Source organism: Taudactylus pleione, unplaced genomic scaffold (genome assembly GCF_031769625.1).
Source record: "Taudactylus pleione unplaced genomic scaffold, aTauple2 ptg000007l, whole genome shotgun sequence".
In the NCBI taxonomy this organism is placed as follows: domain Eukaryota; kingdom Metazoa; phylum Chordata; class Amphibia; order Anura; family Myobatrachidae; genus Taudactylus; species Taudactylus pleione.
This window is the reverse complement of record NW_028284410.1, coordinates 11,909,091-11,930,764: the sequence shown is the minus strand read 5'-3', so window position 1 is coordinate 11,930,764 and position 21,674 is coordinate 11,909,091. Positions and strand designations below refer to the sequence as shown.

At 41.8% G+C, this 21,674-nt stretch overlaps 1 protein-coding gene across 2 annotated transcripts in view; it reads right to left on the bottom strand.

The window, feature by feature from the left end:
• The window catches only part of RSPO1 (R-spondin 1), a 163,582-nt gene that overhangs the window by 48,857 nt on the left and 93,051 nt on the right, over positions 1-21,674 (bottom strand). For both annotated transcript variants that reach the window (XM_088460501.1, XM_088460504.1), the window contains exon 2: positions 17,473-17,839. In XM_088460501.1, the coding sequence (XP_088316627.1) occupies positions 17,473-17,563 (91 nt within the window). In that variant the 5' untranslated portion in view covers positions 17,564-17,839. The remainder of the gene's footprint in view (positions 1-17,472; positions 17,840-21,674) is intronic.

The following is a 21,674-nucleotide window of genomic DNA, read 5'->3' as shown; positions in this document are numbered from 1 at the left end:
TACCTTGCCTACCTAACATTTACCTTTCCAGGAGAAGCCCGGAGAGACAAAGGTGGGAGGTCATGGGGGGGCAGACTATTCGCATTGTTATGCCCCACCCCCTCATAATGCTGTGATTTGTGCACATTTAAATAGTGGGTGGGGCCAAATGATGCAATTATCATAGAATTGCACCAATAGGCCTCATGTCCTCCCCACAAATTCGCTGACTCCAGGTAAGTTTCTCCCCATTCTGCCCACTTGTCTAGGAAGTGAGCCTCCCACAGGTTTCAGGAGAGTAGACAAGTATTACACTGGTTTTTACCAAATTTGTACCGAATTTGCATCTTTTTCGCATCTCTAATGTGACAAAACTACAATACACGAGTACTCTGGACACAGCCATTTACACTGCATGCAGCTGCAGTGTGTGAATTGGACGCTAAGTTGGATGACAGTAGTAAAAGACAAAAGACCTAGTAGTAAAAGACAAAAGACCTAGGACCGATACGGGTGAGCTGCACCATTCACCCAGCCACACAGTGTTTTCCTTTATATGCCACTTTATGACAACACCATTGAGGGAATCGGTATGACATACCGCTGGATCTAAGCCCGGCGGATGATATACCGACGTCGGAAGTCCGGCACATGAAAATCCCCACTGCACCTGGTAAGTATCCTAACCCTCCCCTCTCCCCCCCCAACCCTCCCTTAGGAGTGCCTAACCCTCACCTCCCCTCTAGTGCCTAACCTCCCCCCAGGGGTGCCTAAACCTAACCCCCCTCCCCGCTCTCTAAACCTAACCCTCTCGTGGGAAGGGGTCCCTAACCCTAACTTCCCCCGGTGGTGCCTGACCGTAACCCCCCCTTCCCCTAGCCTAATACTAATCCTCCCAGGGGGTTGTCTGTCCCTAAGTCCCCCCGGGAGTCCCTAAAATTAATCTATTCCCTGCGCAAATAACAGGTCCCGACGCCCGGTTTACCTACGTTCGGTATGCCGGGCATCAGGACTTCGGCATGGGACTGATGATAGGCATCGATATTTAGATGCCTATCATTAGTCCCATGCTGGGATTTCACAGTTGGGAAGCCGGCGGTCGGCATATCGACTGCCGGCTTCCTGACTACATACCCCATTGAGACACATATACTGATCCCTAGAACCCAGTACACAAGAAGCAGCTTTGGATGCAGATAAGTATAATTGGACATAGATGCTAAATTAAGAAACAGGTACGAAAGTTTGTGAATTGCTACCCTTGGTGGGTCATCTAAATGGCTCACACCAGATGGTACAAAAAGTATGGCTGATTGTGGACACATCTGTACAGTATATGTTATTTTAGCCTGATTCCTAAGTATTAGGTAGTGTATATTATAACAGAAAATATCCATACTTGGAAATAGATCCATATTAAATGATTAATTGAGATGAGTAAAACTCAAGTACATTCTAACTCGGATTGTGGGGCAGTTCTAGTTAAGGTTTGCCTTGCTTTTGTAACAACTCTCCTATGAAGTTCAGAACTTTGATTTAAGAAACATACAGCTGTTGATTATTTTGACATCCCAAAGTCTCAAAGGTCCTGGTTGTTCACACACTGAAAATCAGTATATCATAAAACAGTGACTAGCTTTGCCTTGTTCTATTTATGTCTGTGATGATTTCATTGTGGGGATCTCCAGTTTGTATAATTAATCACTGATTAACTCACTGTCAAGGAAGACTACAGTTCTTTGTTAGAAGATGACAAATGCTTTAAAACAGGGAACTATTTCAGCCTTTTTTTTTAATCCAGGTCCTAAATAAAACTTGGGAATGTGCACTAGGGCCAATGGTTTAGCCTGAATGAATGATCTTTAAAAAATTATTATGAAATAGCCCCCAAAAATCCTCTTTTCTATAACAACTCATCAGAGCGATAAATAGTGGCCGCGAGCAGAAAGCAGTGACTTACTGCATAGCTTGTTAGTTGGGTTCTGTACTCCTCATGCAGTACAGACAGGTCACACAGAGGCACTGCACCTTGCTTTAGTATGCCTTGATTCCAGGTGCAAATTTGTTAAAAATAAGAAACGTAATTAAATTGTAGAACAGAAAAAAGTAATACAACTTTCAGAAGAAAAATTCTTTATTTTAATAATAAAGCATTTTTTTTTGCTTTATCTGCTATCACCAGATGGTGATTGCATATGAGGACAGTCAGTTTTAAAGGCATCAGCACTGTCCTTCTTAAATTTCTGCTAAGTAGCTTCCCTGTGCTCTGCAAGAGGAAGCTATTACTGGGATTCCTTGCAATGGGCACTGCTGGCAATCAGTGGCGTAACCAGGGGGGTGCGTGTGAGGCACTGGCGGCGCCCCGCTCTGCAATATCCAGTGCTGGGATGAAGTGTTGATCCCAGCGCTGGAATTCCTGCAGTGCGGTGAGAGGATACCTCTCACCGGACTGTGCGCAGCACAGGATGACATTTAGTGGCGGCTGCAAACTGAGTACAGCTCGCGGACCGGTGCCAATTTGAATTTGGTGCTGGCCGCGAGCCAATTATGGTTTGCGGACCAGCAGCTAATAGAAAGAGGTCGCGGTCTGCCAATTGCAGCTTGCCACGTCATGGCTGGCTCCGCCTACGGCAACTGACGTTAGATGCCACTGGGCAGATAAGTCAATTCGGCAGCAGCGGGCAAAGGAGCCAGACATTACGTGAAGAGCCAGAAGATGCTGGGCTCTAGAGAGAAGAGCTCCGGCGATGGTTCCGCTGGCCAGGATGGGCCAGCAGTAGAAGACTGCGGCTGAGGACAGATAGGCTATACCATTAATTCCTACCTAGACCACCATGCAGTCAGGCACTAGCACATGGGGTACTTAAGGGGGGTGTGCTGTTTATTCCCTTGCCCTGGGCGCCAAATCCCCTAGTTACACCACTGCTGGCAATTCATGGAGATGGTCATCATATCCTGAGGGGAATGTATACTAATGCATCTGATGTATGGATCCCCTCCCAGACTGTGTGTTTGTGCTTTGGCTGCTAGAGTTGTTTTGTCCTTACATGAAAGGGTCTGCGACACATAAATAGCTTGGTGATCCACTGATAACCTAATTATGAATAGTTTTTCTGGAAGTGGCATTTCCCTATTATTAACAATGTTGTTTTTTTTTTTAAACTTTGTTGAATGAACCTTGGGCCTGATTCAGACCCACTCGCGAGCGGCTGTCCACTCGCAAGTGGGTCGATGTTATGGACTGAGCATGCGCACGACGGAGGGAGCTCCGTCGTGCGCATGCGCCAGACGCGACGAGCGAAGGAAAGTCCTTCGCTTGTTGTGTCCGATCAAAGGGGGCGTGCTGTCAATGTTGATTGACAGCACGCCCCCTTTGGTGGGCATGCTGGGGGCGTGCCTCCCGGACGGGGGCGTTCCCACGGGAACGCCTCCCGTCAAAAGCCGGCCCACTGACATCACTAGTGATGTCAGTGGGAGTGATTTTGGCTCTGATAGAGCCAAAATCACTCCGGAGCTTGCGGTTGAAAACCTCAACCGCAGGCTCCGGCTCGCAATTTCGATGGTCGCGATGGTCACGACCATCGCGGCCATCACAATGCACGCTCGTATAGCCTGTGGGTGGTGACCCACAGCTATACGAGCGTCCAGGAGGACGCTCCATTTTCATGGAGCCCGGCCCTCATTCAGAGCGTGCGCTCTGCTCAGAGCGTACGGCTCTGAATGAGGGCCCTTGTTTTATGTTGATTTATCCTTTTATTAATTGCAAACATATCAGTTATGTAATGCCACTTTTGTGAATTATTATTACTATCATCAAGATCAACTATAATTTTCTATATGCTAACACTTAAACATCACATTAGGTAGTAAATAATATACCACCCCCCCATCACCACCCACAAGTAGCACTGCCTGTCAATCACTCTGCGTTGGGTCTGCGTGGTCACTGTGATCGCATTCCCGATTGCAGTGGTCAGTTCGCGCACTCAGGCCCGCCAAGAGATGCGGCGGGCCCAGGTAACAGGGGGGCATGGCCTAATTGCGGGAGGCGTGGACACGCCCCCTTCCCATAAAAATAAAAAGTGTTGCAGTGCTCTGAACCCCCTCACCCCGGCTGAAAGCCAGGGGGGGAGCGATCAGGGTGATTGCTCCCCCCCACAGGCATAGGAGACTGCTGTGACTGCTGGAAGCCCAGGCCCGGGTAATCTGTACCCGCGCCCCACCCTCTCGGAAACTGCCATGCTTACGCATGCGCAGTACGCAACAATCAGCCGATTGTGTGCGTATTAGGAACTGTGGGCCTGATTCAGACCCACTCGCGAGCGGCTGTCCGCTCGCAAGTGGGTCGATGGTGTGCACTGCGCATTCGCACGACGGAGGGAGCTCCGTCGTGCGCATGCACGAGACGCAACGAGCTAAGGACTTTCCTTCGCTCGTTGTGTCTGATCAAAGGGGACGTGCTGTCGATGTTGATTGACAGCACGCCCCCTTTGGTGGGCGTGCCGGGGGCATGCCTGCCAGACGGAGACGTTCCCAAGGGAACGCCTACCGTCAGAAGCCGGCCCCACTGACATCACTAGTGATGTCAGTGGGAGTGATTTTGGCTCTGATAGAGCCAAAATCACTCCTGGCCCTGCGGTTGAAAAACTCAACCGCAGGCTTCTGCTCGCAGTGGCGATGGTCGCGATGGTCAAGACCATCGCGACCATCATACTGCACGCTCGTATATGCTGTGGGTGGTGACCCACAGCTATACGAGCGTCCAGGAGGACGCTCCATATTTATGGAGGTGGGCCCTGATTCAGAGCTAGCGCTCTGGTCAGAGCGTCCGGTTCTGAATCAGGGCCTGTGATCCAAGCTGAATCAGGCCCCCAGACACTAGATTAGCTGCAGCCATGTCAAATTCAAAAGCAGTGATTTTTCATTTTGTTGCCAATTTCCTAATAAACATTTAAATTATATGAGAATGTGATTAATATTGCTCAGTATCATATGAACAAATTAAGGTGTACATACAATATGTTATGTTTTCCATTTTTCACTCATTTGATAAGTAACAATAGCTCCCCTTATGTATAGAGAAAGGTCAGTTAAAGCCACTTTATGAGGAGTGTGGATAATTATCCCCTCCCAGGGGCCCACTGAAGATCATTTGTAATTGTAGAAAGAGCAGGGCATGGTGTTTTGCAGAAGGTACAACAAAGATTAATTATTTACTTCTATAGATCATATGTCACGTACATGCTTTCTCTGCAAGGACATGAGATCATCTCTTGCATCAAATATTTACAACTCTGTACGAATTAGTATTTGCTTTTTTGTAATGTTAGTGATTGGTTACAAAAGGTTTCATTGACATTAAAGTGTAAAAGAGCTTGAAAGCAGTATAGCAGTAGCCTTATCTTCATGATGAGAATTTGGAATTGAGGCACACATGAATAGATGTGGGTTCTAGCATATAACAACTCTGACATAGAGTATCCTCTGATTTTTACTGGAATGAATTCTAGAAGAAAATATAATGCATAGGCATATATTAGAAACAACCAGCATTAATATATTATGTATTATAAACCATAAGGGGTGTTATTTCATCTATTGCTCAGATATGTGCTTATGGGGTCTAGTTACTAAGCAGTGTTAGGCGACAGAGTGAAAAGTGATAAGAAAGTGATAAGGTGCCAGCCAATCGGAATCGGCATGATTTACCGCCGGACCCATGTCCGGCGGTTGGAATCCCGACAGCGGCATCCCGGCAGGGGATGAAATCCAGATTGTCAAAGGTAAGTATATACTAACCTATTTCTACCCCCTAACCCTCCCTTAGGGGTGCCTAACCCTAACCTACCCCCCAGTGCCTAACCCTAATTCCCCCCTAAGTACCAAAACATTCCCCGCCACCTAAACCAAAGTCCCCCGGGAGGGTGACTAACCCTAAGTCCACACCGGAGGTGCATAACGCTAACCCCCCCCTTCCCCTAGCCTAAACCTTACCTCCTTGGGGGGTGCCTAACCCTAAGTCCCCCCCCGGGAACTCTAAACCTAACCCTCCCCCCCGTCGATGCCCCTCGGCGCCTGTCTTTAGACCCTTGCCCGGGATATGACAGTCGGGAAGCCGACTGTCAGGATTTGGTCCGCCGGCTTCCTGACTGCATACCAGCCAATCAGCTCCCAACTGCCATTTTTCAAACACAGCCTGTGAGATGACAGTTGGGAGCTGATTGGCTGCCACCTTACCACTTTCTTATCACTTTTCACTCTGTCTCCTAACACTGCATAGTAACTAGAGATGTGCGGGTTCGGATTTACCCGGTTCTTATCGCCATTTTGCCGCAAGTTCGGATTAGTTTGGATTTATTTTATTGGCTATCCAAAACACGTGATAGCCGATAGCCAATAAAATGCCGTTTTGAGATCCAAGTAAAACCGAGTAAATCCGAACCCGCTCATCTCTAATAGTAACTAGACCCCTATGTCATTTGTATCAGTATTCCCTATCATGGAGCCACCCCTGTGTGAAAAATTGTGTTTATAGACCACATTTGATTGTATTTCAGAGTAATAAAAATATTATGGGGCCTAATTGACAGTAGATACATAGTGGGTAACACTATGTGTGCCGCCCCAGCCATTGACCTTACTGCACATCACTGGAAAACACCATGAACTCTCTATATAAAGGGGGGGGGGGGGAGAGACAGCTATGCAAAAGAGAGCAGCCTCCCTTCCTTCCACCAATATTAAAGTATAATTCACCAATGTGAACTAAACTAGCTTTAAATGTGTCATCTTCTGAATTGCAGTAACACTGAAACTTCAATATAACGTGAAAGTGCACAAGTACATTGCATGATATACATATATTGTACATGTTCTGTTTCACCATTAAAATTGAAAAGACAAAGTATTTAGAACACGGTAACCACAAACCAAAAGTACTATTATAATGTCCAAGAACCCTGGAATAAAATGAATGTAATTTGCTTTGGATGTTTACAGGATATAACAAGTTATTACGGGTTGAGAATATAATCATACATTCCTTTAAGAAATAAGGTTGTTAACACACCCAGAATGGAAAAGGTTAGGCATTTTTTTCAAAACCATTGTCACCACAGACTTACCATGCAAATCGCTATTTATAATAACAAACACTAACACTGCTGAATATGATATCTATTTGTGCTTGAGTATCACGCTCAGTCCAGGGTCTGAATTCGTCTTTCTTTGGTGGTCTGTAGTTAAATATTTGCACATTAATGTATTTATCATCTGATATTTGATTACAATGATATTTTCAGAGGGCATTAAGAATAGAATACAGTATATTAAAAATGTATTGCTGTTCTTTTTTGTTTCTATATTTTTTTTTATAAATGGAATTGCTAAAGATGAGCTACCACTTATTTTTAGTTACTGATTCTTTAACCTCTTAGGGGCTAATTATCCCCCCTCCAAATACATTTTTCAGGGGAAGATGGGGGGACTGCAAATATTAAGGATCCCCTGGATTTAACATAGAATGACGGCAGCAGATATTTCAATATCTGCAGCGACCCCTCTGTTTCTAACCGCTTTACATTCCAGGACTTGGCCCCGATAGCTAATGCCAACTGAAGATGGTGTCAGTATAGTATCCTGTGGGCTATTGTATCAGGTTTTCTTTCAGAAAGAAATTCTCTGAATCCTTCTCCCTGTCTCCTCACTGACATGTGCCGTCAGAAGGGCCTGCATGTGCAGTAAGACCACAGATGCCAAAGTAGGAACCAGAGTGATAGCGTAAGTATGGCCGTAAGCTATCACTCTGATTCAAGCTCTTATCAAAACCCATCTCCCGGAGCTTGTTACTAGGTTTATGTAAAAATATGCATTCGCACATTGGAAATTTAGGCATACAATTTTTATCACATCCGCATGTAAAGGTGGATGTTGATAAATTTGCCTCTTAGCCTGGCCGTAACAGGGCTTAATTGTACCTTGTGCTGGCCCTGCCCCCTTAACGCTCAATGTCATTACATTATGCCAGACCGGTAAGTGCAGTGCTGACTTGGAGCATCAGGGGGTGTTCCATGATCAGCTGCACACACTGTAGACTTTTGTTGGGCACTCACAGACTAAAGATATTCCATTATTGTATCTAATAGTGACCCTTAAACATTATAAAACATAACTTTTATTAAATCATAAAGAATAAAACAGCAAAATATTTTTTATTTTATAAAAAAATTAATGTGTATAAATAAAACTGTGATATACACAATTATTTATCCACAACCTTAATCCTTGTGTTTTCAATCCAATATTATTTGTCACACTATTTAATATTGGATGTACTCTTTAGTTATATACTCCGTATCTCCAAATTCTATTCACAATATAATTACGCTGCTATTCCACTAACAGAAAGTAGTTAAGTTACATACAGTATATTGTTACTCCCCGGTCAGGAGCCTATTTGTTTATCAATATGAGACGTAATGATCATAGTAATACATCTGATTCTCATGTACACAATGTTAGTGTTTAGAATTTGGGATATGCAATTGAAATATATTTTGTCACATATTGTGCAGGCCTGCATCTACCCCATATATTCATACAATTCTATGTAGTTGCATATCTTTCTCCCACCAGGGGTTAACACTCCTATATATGTTTTGTGTTTAATGTCTCCCTCTAGGGGTTTCCATTATTACAATATAAATCATTATTGTGTTTATGAATTTATCTTAAAAATAGCATTACAGATTAACAGTTTCTAATTGTATCGGTTGGTAATCAACTTAGTTGTAACTGTAGCACTTTTCAATCTCCACTTATTCTATTTGGGAGCTGTGAGTATGTGTCCTTATAGCCTCTTATTCGGGCATTTATAGAGTTACCACCGGCATGATTTCTCATCAGATATGTGCAATACAGCTATCTGAGATGTTGACCTGCGCTTATTGGCCCTGACTCAGACCCGGACGCTCTGACCAGAGCGCTCGCTCTGAATCAGGGCCATCCTATTTAAATGTGGAGCGGCCTTTTGGATGCTCGCATAGCTGTGGGTTACCACCCACAGCTTATGCGAGCGTCCATGATGATGGTCGCGATGGTCAAGACCATCGCGACCATCAGGCTTGCGACGAGACTCTGCGGTAGGGTCTCGTGGCCGCAAGCCCTGGAGTGATTTTGGCTCTATCAGAGCCAAAATCAATCCCACTGACATCACTGACATCCCATGAGAACGCCTCCATCTGGCAGCCAGGCCCCCGGCACGCCCACCAAAGGGGGCGTGCTGTCAGTCACCATCAACAGCACGCCCCCTTTGGTGCGAGACCGGGAGCTACAGCTTGGCTGTCGCTGTCCGGGTCTCGCGCATGCGCACGACGGAGCTCCCTCCGTCGTGCGCATGCGCATTGGGGTAACATCGACCCGCTTGCGAGCATCCTGCGCTCGCGAGCGGGTCTGAATGAGACCCATTGTTCACACCATGAAAACATTTCAATCTCTCTACGCCTCTCTAAGTACGGAGCGGTGCTTTTCACACTCAGTTTACATGACTATCATTATGACATTAAGAGTACAGTATGGTTAAGTGGAAACACATTTTAAAATACAGGAGGCATGCTAATGGAGCACGCCGCGTACTGTCTTTTTGCTTTAACTGTGATTGTTCTTATTCCTGGGTGCACCCCCCCTATAATAACTTTACAATGAAATAAAATTCTAATATTGGGGAAAGACTTTATCTAAATAAGGGTCTGTGTGGATACTTTTCTCTTGAAAATTATGCAACAGGCATCCTGCGAGCCAGAAGCAAGGGTGCGTGGTGGCGATGGTGCCGCCCACAGAGCCCTGTGCTCTCTGCAGAGGCAACGGTTGCACACCCCTAGTTACCGCCCTGCCTCTTAGTACTGTAATATCTATGTTTTTAAATAACTAACTTAGCAAGAAGGCATATTATAATGTATCAGATTGTATTCTGAGAGTTTAGTAATATTTAATACATATTTATTTTTATTTTAAAAAAAAATTTTTTTTTTTTAAAGCTTAACTTTTCCACAGTTGCTAACTGTCCCTAATTTCCAGAAAGGTAAGGTATACAGGGCCTGATTCACTACGGAACGCAACTGTGAATGCAATAGCGATTATGCATGCAGTTCAGCTGTGATAGTATGCTAATTCATTGTGATCACAATGCCAGACGCCGCACTACACAAGGACGCTCACTTTACCTTAAACACATCTGTTATGTTTAGCAAGACTGCAAAACCATCAGTACAATCGAGTAACATCGCATCCTCACGCACACTTGCACAATTGCTAATTTCATTGCACGCTATCAGGCCTCAGGCTGCGTAGGGTATCGCAGTGGCTAATTTATGCAAGCCCCTGCAAGGCCGTTGAAACGCACTGGCACACCTGAGTTCGCCAGACCACCCCCCGTTACCACCCACAAAGGCACTTCCTGTCAATCACTCTGCGATGGGTCTGTGTAGCCTCTGCGATTACAGTCCTGATCACAATGGCTACAATATCGACATTGTAAATGTTGACATAATACACCGCAACCTCAAAATCATAGGTTTTAAGGTTTTGTCCCTGAAAATTTATCTATTTTCATATAGACCAGGTTTCCAATAAGCTTAATCTTTCCCTTTGTGTCAGTTAATTTTAACCATGTATTCTTATGCTCTAGGCCTGTTATTGAAAAGGACTAATTAAAAAGCAAAAAGTATATTTCTATGAAGTTCAGGTGACTTGACGGGGATTAGTACCCCGAGGATAGTATTGTGCATGATGTGATTATACTCATTAATTCAACATTTTATTATGCTGTTCTATTTGTTTCAGTGGAAGATTTTAAGAATTACACATTTACCCAAAATGTTTTTGGTACATTGTATTTCTTTGCAATGAATAAACATTATCCAGGTTGTACAATACAGAAAAACTGTTTAATTAGGAAATTGAAAAGCTTAATTATGGTAAAATCTTTTTTTGTTTCCTAAAGTTTATTTTATGTCGTCAATAGAAACCAACCAACAAGCACTGAAATAAAAAGTATCACTTACTCTTAAGGTGTGTAGCGCCCGCTGGTCGTTTTTTACATCTATCATCGCCCCAAACATGCTGGTCAACCTGAAGACAACGTCAGGTTGCCCATGATCGAGGATGATTGCTGTGCCTACACTGAACAACTGAACGTTCAGTGTAGGCACATCAAAGACTGTGAAATGACTACACGATTACAATGTCGTAATAGTGCACTCATTTCACAGTCGGTATGTGGATACACACCTTTACCAATGCTAATATAATAGTTGCCTTTTCTAAAGTCATTTACCCTGTTCATGGAACTGACTACCAATTATTTTATAAAGCTTTCCGAACTATTTAGAGAATACTAGTGAAACTGATGACAAAAGTACAACACAAAACACAGTGTCTGTGATAAAAAAATTATAGTGGTAATAATAGTAAAAAATATCCTAGATATGTATAAATGTAGATTTAGGTGAGAATAAACCAAGTGCTGGTTGCACAGTGGTCTGGGCAGGGTCGGATTGAGGGCCACATGGGCCTGGAGCTGAAAATGACCAAGGGCCTATTATGAAAAGCAGAGAAGGTGTGACCAGTGCTGTGTGGGTGTGGCCAGTGCCATGTGGGCATGTACACCCCTATACTCTCAGCCCCAATGTCTCCCTAAATATGTAAAAGAAAAAAATGCTTCATTTTGTGAGGTAAAAAGACATACAATTTTACTACTTATGATTTATGGCTGACTGTGTGAAGAGCAGATGGCCAGTCAACATCATGTTGTCATGACAATGGGCCTTTTTTTATGTGGAGGCCTGGAGCTGGAGCTCCATCCACCCCATTGTTAATCCGTCCCTGTGCGTGTGAAGGGGTGGCACATGGGAAACGTAGGTGGGAAGAACAAATACATACAGTGGGATGTAGTTGGCATTCTGGGAGAAGGTTAGGAATAGGCTGCAGGGAGGAGGGTTAGAGTTAGGGGCTAGGTTTAGGCTGTGGGAAGGGAGGGTTACTTTTAGGCTGCGGGGAGGGAGAGTTAGGTTTAGGGGTAGGGGGTAGGGTTAGGGTACTTACGGGCAGGTGTCGGTATTTTAACCCAGTCAGGATGCCGGCATCCCGTAACCAACCCCATACAGTAGCTGCTTAGTCAATCCAGAAATATTCCAGATGTTTGCATAGTCAACGAGAGGGAATGTGTTGCATATATATGGAACCTTATCCATATATGCACTCGACCCCTGGCTAGCGGGACCCGTGGCCAGATGGCAGATCATAGTTGTTCAGTGTGCATTCAATCTGCAGATATATCTTTTAGGTGTGCACCCAGCTTTAGTGTATTGCTGAGAGATAAGCTGTTTTTATAAGAATTTTATACGAATTTTTATGTAATTGTATGTATTAATAAATAAGATATTTTCCTGCAAGGAAGACAGCGCTTCTGATTTGGTTTTACTGCCCCCTGGCGCTCTGTAAACAAGCTGTGACAGTCGGGCACCCTCACACACTGGTTGCTGGGAATGCAGATGCGCCACTATGCATAGGCTACAGTATATGAAACGTAGCCTAAGCCCTGCCGAGCAGTCCCGCCCTCCTCTGTTTTGGTGAAAACTGTGAGGTGGTATAAATTGACTGGACATGACTGGAAATTAATGTGTTTGAGGTTAATAATACTGTAGGAACAAAACAGGTCCAAATTACGTGATTTATCTGTTTTTAACATTTTTGAAAAACAAACAAACTGATCCAAAACCACAACATGCAACGGTTTTGGCAAATCCAAAATCCAAAGGTGAATTAGAACAAAACCAACACATGGGGGTCAACGCACATCTCTAATGTGGACACATCTGAAGTATGGCAAGTTACATTGAGTAGAAAGGGACTGATTCTGAGATACACCTGACAAATCCATTGATTTTTATTAACTGTACATGCACCAGAGTCTGTATACACAACTTTCTGCAAACTGTGGGTGATTCAGAGTTGTGCTACAGTATGCAGAGATTGTCTGATTTCAGACAGATCTCTTTCACCAAGTATAGGGTTGGTGCAATGCAGACTGATAATAGTGACGGTTACTTTCGCAAGCAGATGTATAGAGGCTTTTTTCAATGCATGCAACTCTGAATCAGATGCAATTTAATATCTTCTCTCTCATGTTTATAAGTTCCTCTCAAGCAGTATTTGATGCAAAATGAGTAAGAGGTCCAAGGGTCATTCTTGTACCAAGATAGACAGCCTCTTCCATGGTAGACGTGTACTGGTCCACATCAAACTAAGCAAACTAAGCAAATCTTGGCTCAAATGATGGTTGGAACATCCAAATGTAGTTTTATGTTGGGAAAGCTGTAATGATTCTTGTGAAGATATCAATACTATTTCATATCGTTAACATCAGGAGAATAATTACAGAATAGCTGATATAAGTAAAAATTGTTGTGTTTGACGTATGTGTATTTTATCAATTCCGAAAGCATTGCAGCAGATGAAGCAGACTTAGTTGCACAGTCTGTGCAATGCCCTCACATGTATCAAATAAAAGATGCTATGAATATTAATTTAAATGTCATACTGCAGAATGAATGTTTTTTCAAACTTTAGTAAATGTTGCATAACATATTGACATATCACAGCTTTTCCAGCTTTAGCTAATATACATACAATCTAATACAACTAGCAACAAAAAAGACATTATCTAATAATAATAATAATAATAATAATAATAATAATAATAATGATAATAATAATAACAATTTTGAGAGAGTTTAGTCAGTCTGTTTGTGTTTCCTTTTCTGATCTGATGACTTTCCAAACAAATAGCTGGATAATTCCAGGGTAATGCTCACTTCATTGCATCCCATAGACAAGCACTTCCTGTAGATTACACTGTATCATGCACTTGCCAGCATCCAGGGTTTGCTAAATATACAACCAGTGGGCCAATTGGGCAGCAATCCCAGCAATATCATCACAGGGCAATGAACAGGGCAGCCATTCACTGTATTTAATAGTATATAATGACGTAGTCAACTTATTATTATTATTATTATTATTATTATTATTATTATTAACAATTGGAAACAAAACAGTAATAGAAGAGTAATAAAATAAGACTGGGTAATTAAAGAGAGAAAAATATGTAAAAGGGTCCTGCTCACAAGAAACTTTTATTTTATATATTGCAATGGGATGCCCGATGTTTTGCATACATCTCCGATGGTTCTGGGTCTGTGCAGGTACAGGACCCATTCTGCGTATGTGCAGAACGGGTCCTGAGTGCTCGCTCACAGATCCCCTTTAGCAGCAGCTTGAATGACATGCTGCAGCGTTTTGGGGGGTGGCGACCATTATTGTTCTCCAAAATTGGTGCGTCTCCCCGTTTTGGAGGCATGCTGATCCCAGACTTAAGCTGCATACACACTTGCCAATATTTTGAATGATTGAATGATAAGGATATCGTTCAATAATTCAAAATATCGGCAAGTATGTATGCGGTATACGACAAATAATGTGCGCTTCCGCTGGTCGTTTACGATATCCCCAGTCAGCTGTACATGCAGCCCAATCTGGGGATATCGTGAGCGATGCCATGCTGCTGAATGCAGCATGGCATGGCTCCCCCCTGCCGTCATCCGTCGCTACTCGGCATGCACACTTGCCGATGCCAGTACCCGTGTCGGGCCCGCCGATGATATTACCGCATACACACATCGTGTAGTGTGTATACGTCTTTACTGGACCCAGCTTTCCAGTTCTGTCGGCCAGGCTGGTAAGTTTGACCAAAGCATTGTGATGGTTGTGATAATGATCAGAGGCAGCGTATACGGAGGCTGCAATTGGAAAGCAGATGCATGCAGGAGGTATCTATTTTCTACAGACACCTCCTGCTGCATTTAGTTGGTCGGTCTTGCACAGCTGCTTCCTTGAGGCTGTGCAATAACTTCCATCTCTGAATCAGGCCCTGTAAGCGCTGTCCACCTCTTTTTCTTTTTGCTGACTCCCAGATAAAACAGCTTGATATGGTACAGCTGCTGAGTGTGTTTTATTATTGGGCCAATATTTTGATTATTTGATTCTATATGATTTGTCAATATACTTTTAACTGTGTACAATATATTTTGGAAACACAACCAACTGATCAAGCTGTAAAAATTAAGTGATGACCCAACTAAAATGTGGGATAAAGTTTTGTAGTTTGAGGAGACAAAAATTAAACTTTTTTGCCCCAATTCTAAATGAAATGTGTGATGCCCACCTAACACTCCCATTCTTCAACAAACATTATCTCTACTGTGAAGAATGGAGGTGGTAGCATCAAGTTGTGAGGACACTTTTTCTCGGCGGAGACTGGGCATCTTATTAAAATTTAAGGACCGATGGATGGTGCAAAATACAGGGAGATAATGCAAGAAAAACTAAGGCTTGGGAGACAGTTTACCTTTTTGCAGGTCAATGATTCCAAGCAAATAGGCAAAGCAACACTGCCATGGTTGAACAACAAAAGGTGAATGTTTTACAATGGCCAAGTCAAAGTCCAATCTCAATCCAATTGAGAATCTGTGGCACTATTTAAAAGTTTGCAGTCCACAAGCATGATCCAACCGACGTGAACAACCTGGAGCAAGTCTAAACTTATCACAACAGACTTAAGCAGAGTACACACGGTATGTTTTAAATGAAGGATATGAACGATAACTATATCGTTCATTGTTAAATCGTTCATATCGTTCATGTTTATGCTGCCAATGATCGACCAATGACCAACGATGCGTGTTCCCACATGGACGATAACGATATTGTTAATCGTCCATGCATGCAGGCCAACCTGGACGATATCTATCAGTGCCTGCAGGAGGGAATGGTCGTTGGTTGTGGGTGATATTGTTGGTGTGTGGATGAATGATATCATTCAACCAACACACTGGGAATTTCAAGGGAGGTTGTTCAGCGACATCGTCCCGTGTGTACGCAGCATTACAGCTGTAATTGCTGCAAAATGTTTTTCTACCAAAGACTAGTCTGCTGTGGTGGAATATTTATGCCAGTGACAATTTTTCAGTTCTATACTGTATATTTGTTTTAATCTGTAGACAAATTATGAATTATGAGTTTAAAAATTTACATTAAGAGCAGACTGGTTTGCAATAAAAAATTGTCTGGAATATTCTGTAACTGTCATTTGTAATACAGACAAATATGTTTTAGGGGTTTGAATACTTTTGGAAGCCACTGTATATTGCCGCTTCAGCAGTTTTCAGGTAAGGAAAGCCTGTCTAAAATCTTTCCTGCCCAGTGTGTATTGCATCACGAATAAATTGTTATTCAATTTGGCAGTGCCATTTCTTATATATAAAGCATGATCTGTGCATAAAGTACATTGCTGGGTGCCTTTTCCAGTACACCCAGAATAACAGTGTTTTCTCCCCCCACCAGCCACAATTATTATGTAAATTGAGATTTTTTTTGCAGTCAAGGAATAAAACTATTGCTTCTGTGGGATCCTATTGTCTGTCCACAGGTAGCCAATAAACAAAATCAGCCATCAGCAATACAACATCACACTGTAATACCGCTTTCACACAGAAATGTCCCTAACACACGGCTTGTACCCAACATTTGTGTACCGGGTCGTTTTACCGGTCCCAGCCTTACCCCCTTTCACACAAAAAAGCAAATTACCAGGTCAATCATTTCTACCTGGTAATTTGCTGATCAACACAGGTATTTTTTCTGTGTGAAAGGGTCAACCTGGGGCGAAATTGCCAGGGTCGAAGTCATGAGAATTTTGACCCGGGTTGACCCTTTCACACAGAAAAAGGACCTGTGTTGATCAGCAAATTACCAGGTAAAAGTGCTTTACCGGTAATTTGCTTTTTTGTGTGAAATGGGTATTAGTTATTTGACAGAAATAGTTCATAATGAATGAACGATACACAAGTAGCTCCTCCTTACACTTATAATGAATTAACTCCAGATTATAAGTAGGAGGTGGATTTATATATGTTAAATTGAGAGAGAAAAAATCAGTTCCACCACACATTACCCACTATGGCCCTAACTGTATGGAGTGTGTATATTCTCCCTGTGCTTGCACGAGTTTCCTCCCACACTCCAAAAATATACTGGTAGGTTAATTGGCTCCTAACAAAATAATTACCCCTATAGTAGGGAATATAGATTGTAAGCTCCACTGGGGCAGGGAATGGTCAAATATTCTCTGTAAAGCGATGCAGAATATGTGTGCGCTATAAATAACTGGTAATAAATAAAATAAATAATAAATTATGTGCACATTAATGAATGCTAATACAATTTTGTGTAAATATAACCAGACTATGTTCTGAATACTATTATGAACTCAGCACTTCATTGGAAAGTTTGTGACTGTTGTAGTGCTTTATATAGATCTGTGTAGTGTTGATATTTTAAGGCAGACATTTTTCAGTGATGTATGGGTGTTGTACTTACTTCTCTTGTGTCTCCTCCCCTTCACAACCTTGCTGCTGTCTGCAATATCCATCAAGATCAAGACAAGCACAGTGAACAGTCCAAACTGCATAGTAACTCTCCAGCACTGAGTGCATGCAAAGCCAGCTGATTGGAGGGAGTCTCTGCCACCCTTGTGGTTGTTTCAGTATCTGCTGGGTCTGATCACAAATACAAGTCTGTACATGCCTGGTACAGGACCATCTCTGTAAACCATATCATCAGCTGCATACAATTCAGGTGGCAGGTGACATGATTCTTCTGACATCCTGAGCTTGGACAGAGTCCCAGTGGGGTTGCTGCTGAATGTGCTACATGGATTAAAGCCTACAGAGTCTTCTAGGGCCACCTGCATAGGGCAGAACATAGATACTTTGTTACTAAAGTAATTGTGCAATTCTTTTTAACAGAGTGTTAACTTCTATTACAATCAATATTTGTAAACAGTTACTATTTCACTTTCACATTTCAGTTTACAAAAAGCTTTGTGTTTACACAAAAAGTTTCCTGTCATTATTATCTGTATCTCCAGATGTCATTTAGGAACATGGATAAGATACATACTCTGAATAAAGGCCTAAAAAGATTTTTTTTTAGCTGTAGGTAGGGCCTTCACAGCTCACATACTGAATCACGAAGCATCTGATGGTGTTATTATAATAAGACACTGTGTACATGTATCAGAATATAATTAAAAAGACATAACAGACCGGATGTACTGTATATATAATGAGGACATTTAGTAGGTGTTAAAAGGGTAATTCTGTTTCAAAATGTTAATTTGTCTCTGGCAAAAGTCCAGTTTTGTTGGTATTTAATGTCGACTAAACTCACTATTTGTCTTTTATATTGTTCATTACATAAATACAGATGTTATATGATAGTTTGTGTAAGGGTGGTATAATTTTGGCAGCCACCCAGGCCAAAGTCAAGCTAGATATCAGAGCCACGGCATGTTAATCCTTGTACCACAATCAGTACCCAATTAGTATATAGTCTGAGCCCAAAAGGTAGATAGGCTCATTAAAACTTCTCTCTGTACTTATTAAATAAATGTTGTTTTTTTTCACTCGCTTTAAAAACACAGTCCTAAAACCCCTCCTATCCCAATGATAGCACTTTGGTAGGACACCAACTGTGAGTGTGCTGGGACCCTGCAGTGAATGGTGAGGGGCCCGTCTGGGAATGGAGGGGATGGAGTACACTGTTTAAGGTGCAATACTCTTTTAAGCCTTTAGCTAATGCATTATTTATGTCATACACGACTACTCCCATTGAATGACAAAGAGACTAAAAAACCTCAGGGAGCACTCCTGGACTCCTGTCAGTAGTCCAGACTCCCTGTATCTGCTGGTTTTCTCAGTGAATTTAGTGGTACAGTGGCTTGTTTTTTTTTGGGGGGGTGGGCTCGTGATGACACAATAGTGATTCACTGCACCATGTTCCCATACCTCCCATCTTATATCTCCTAGAGGGCAATTGTCGTATTGTATTATGTTGATTACATACATTAGTATTAAATAGTTGTTGTGTGTTTAACCCTGGTTTTAGACATATTTCAGACTATTTCAGCGATGGATTAACGACAGCAGTTGCATAGAGGATCACAAAGTGAGTGACAGGTAGTCAGCAATTGACAAAGGTAATGGAAAATGTTTAGAAAAAGCTGGCGTGTCGGGACCATTTTTTGGACGTTCACAGCTGCAGGTCTACTGGCATCTTAGGTGAGAGGCTCGGAGATGGCACAGGCTTGCTCAGAGGTTTGATGTGCGACCGATGTTTCTAATGTTTTCACTGTTGCATGTAAGCAGTGGATGTGTGACGCCGGGGTTGGGCATCTCAGACGGTGGGGGTATCATTACCATATTTTAATATAAGTCAGCTGCAAACAGAATTGCAGCAGTGGCGGACATTGCGTACATCTCTAAATCAGGCCCACTCAATCATGAAATAAAAAAGGAAAGAAATAATATTTTTAAGATCACAAGCAAATCCAGTTACCACTGTATAAATATACACTTCACTTCAGTAGCTTTACTAGGTTCTCAAATACCCAGGGCCCAGTACAACAATCATGATCTTCACATTATAAAGATTCTATACAGAACAGTTTAAGTATAACAAGTAAATTGTGAGAAATCAGTTAATATTCTGACTAATAACAAAATTTTAAACAGGGCTCTACGCAAGGCCTAGTAATGTATGATTAACTAGACAGCATTTAATCACATTGGTCTGCTGCATGCAGAACAAGAGAAACATGAACATGTAGACTCATTTATATGACACAAGTATAACATTTGAGTGTTGTTTTCACAAGTTTTGCAAATGAAAGTAAAAAATGTTGCTAAAGATTGCTACATATGGAAATGGTGAATTTGTGAAAAGTTAAATTAAAATAATAAAACAAATAAATTAAAATAAATGTGGCTAGCCTATTATGTATAACAACCATAACATGTATTGTCAGCAGAACATTTTTTTATTTAACCAGTAGATGTCACTTTAGCGCAATAATACAAGTTCTCTGTCATGGATTGCAGAGGAATTTCAGTGCTAATTGTAACCAGGTATAACACATACAAAGATTTTCATCTGCCAATTTGCTGATGTGATCAGTGTCAGATTGGGGCATATGAGCCCATTAAAGTATCTATATCACCAATGACCCACAGTAATTTGAAAATTAAATGTATATTATACAGCATGCTTTTATACCATAAATACACAACAATCTACAAGATTAATTTATTAGGCAAGTGGTTTTCCCCTTTTTTACATTGTATCAAGTGTGTTATAGGAACCAACTTAAATTTTGAGCGCACTGGGAGATGTTATAATAATGTGAATGGTCTGACTGAGTTTGAGTGCAGTAATTAAATAAACAACTCACTTTACTAAACCAAAACCCCTTTCAGACAGACAACCTGGAAAATACTTGGGTTTATCAACCTGTGAATTTCCCGGGTCTCAATCCCCGAACCTGGTACAGAGCAGGGTCGTGGACCCGGGACTTCGACCTGGGTTGTTTGCATTCACACATAGATTTCCTCCTTTATTAAGCTGACATCTTAATTGTTAATAATTAATAACTTCTTATTGGTGTGTCCTTTATAATCTTATTAATGCTTGCAGTATCTGATTGCCCAAAGTCAATCTATACAGTAGCTATCACTTAGCTTTTTTGGATGTTTAAGGCACATTAGTGCTTCACACACCTTCTGTGACTTAAATTAATCTGCATAGATATCCACAGTGAGTCACTACTAGACATGAATAATTTTGTGGTGGTTTTACAGAAATCGCATTTCACGGCAGAACAGGTGCGAATTTCTGATAATACTATACTATTCTATACTATATATATGTTCTGCTCATAGTTTATATTTAAACTTTCACTCCCATCTATAGCCACTACCCTACGAGGGAAAAAAAATTATCCAACAAAAAACATAAAATATATCATACACTCCAAGTCATCTATCATTATTGAAATTCATTAGATAATTAGATTAAGTGTCTCTTGGTTAGCCATCACTGGTTGCTCCCTGAAGTCTCTGGTTATGAAGAAATGACATTACTAAGTTTCTAAGGCATCCCCGATGCAGAAGTTCAAGTTTTATTAAAAGGATTTATACATCACACACTGGTACGCTCTTACCAGCACAAGGTATTTTAGGAGATCATGATGGCAGCCCCAGTCACCAATAGTATAGGTTTTAACATTTACTTTTGATTTAAGTGTTTTAAGTGTTTTTCATCTTAAATTAAATGTTTTACATTATACCACTCACTTAGTACATTGTTGAAGGTCCCTTTCCTGGGATGGGAGCTCTTTGTTCATTTCAACAAATTTATGGAGACTTCTCCTGGCTAACCTCCATTACCATCTCCGAACACCAGAGGAGGGAAAGATTTGTCACAGGTCTAACATAGACAAGTGGCTCCTGCCTGAAAGAGTGCTCCAGTATTACAGTCAATAGCTGGCAATTATTATAAGTCTGTAATATATTCTCTGCCACCTGGAGATGATTATAGAGGCTGGTTAGCAGAGGACCTTGGTAATTATAAGTAGTGGGACACTGCTGAAAGCAAATGGTACAAGTCCTTCGACAGGGTCACCCCAGCTAAAATCTTGTAATCAAATGGGTCTTAAAATACTTAATTTACACTGGAAACCCCAA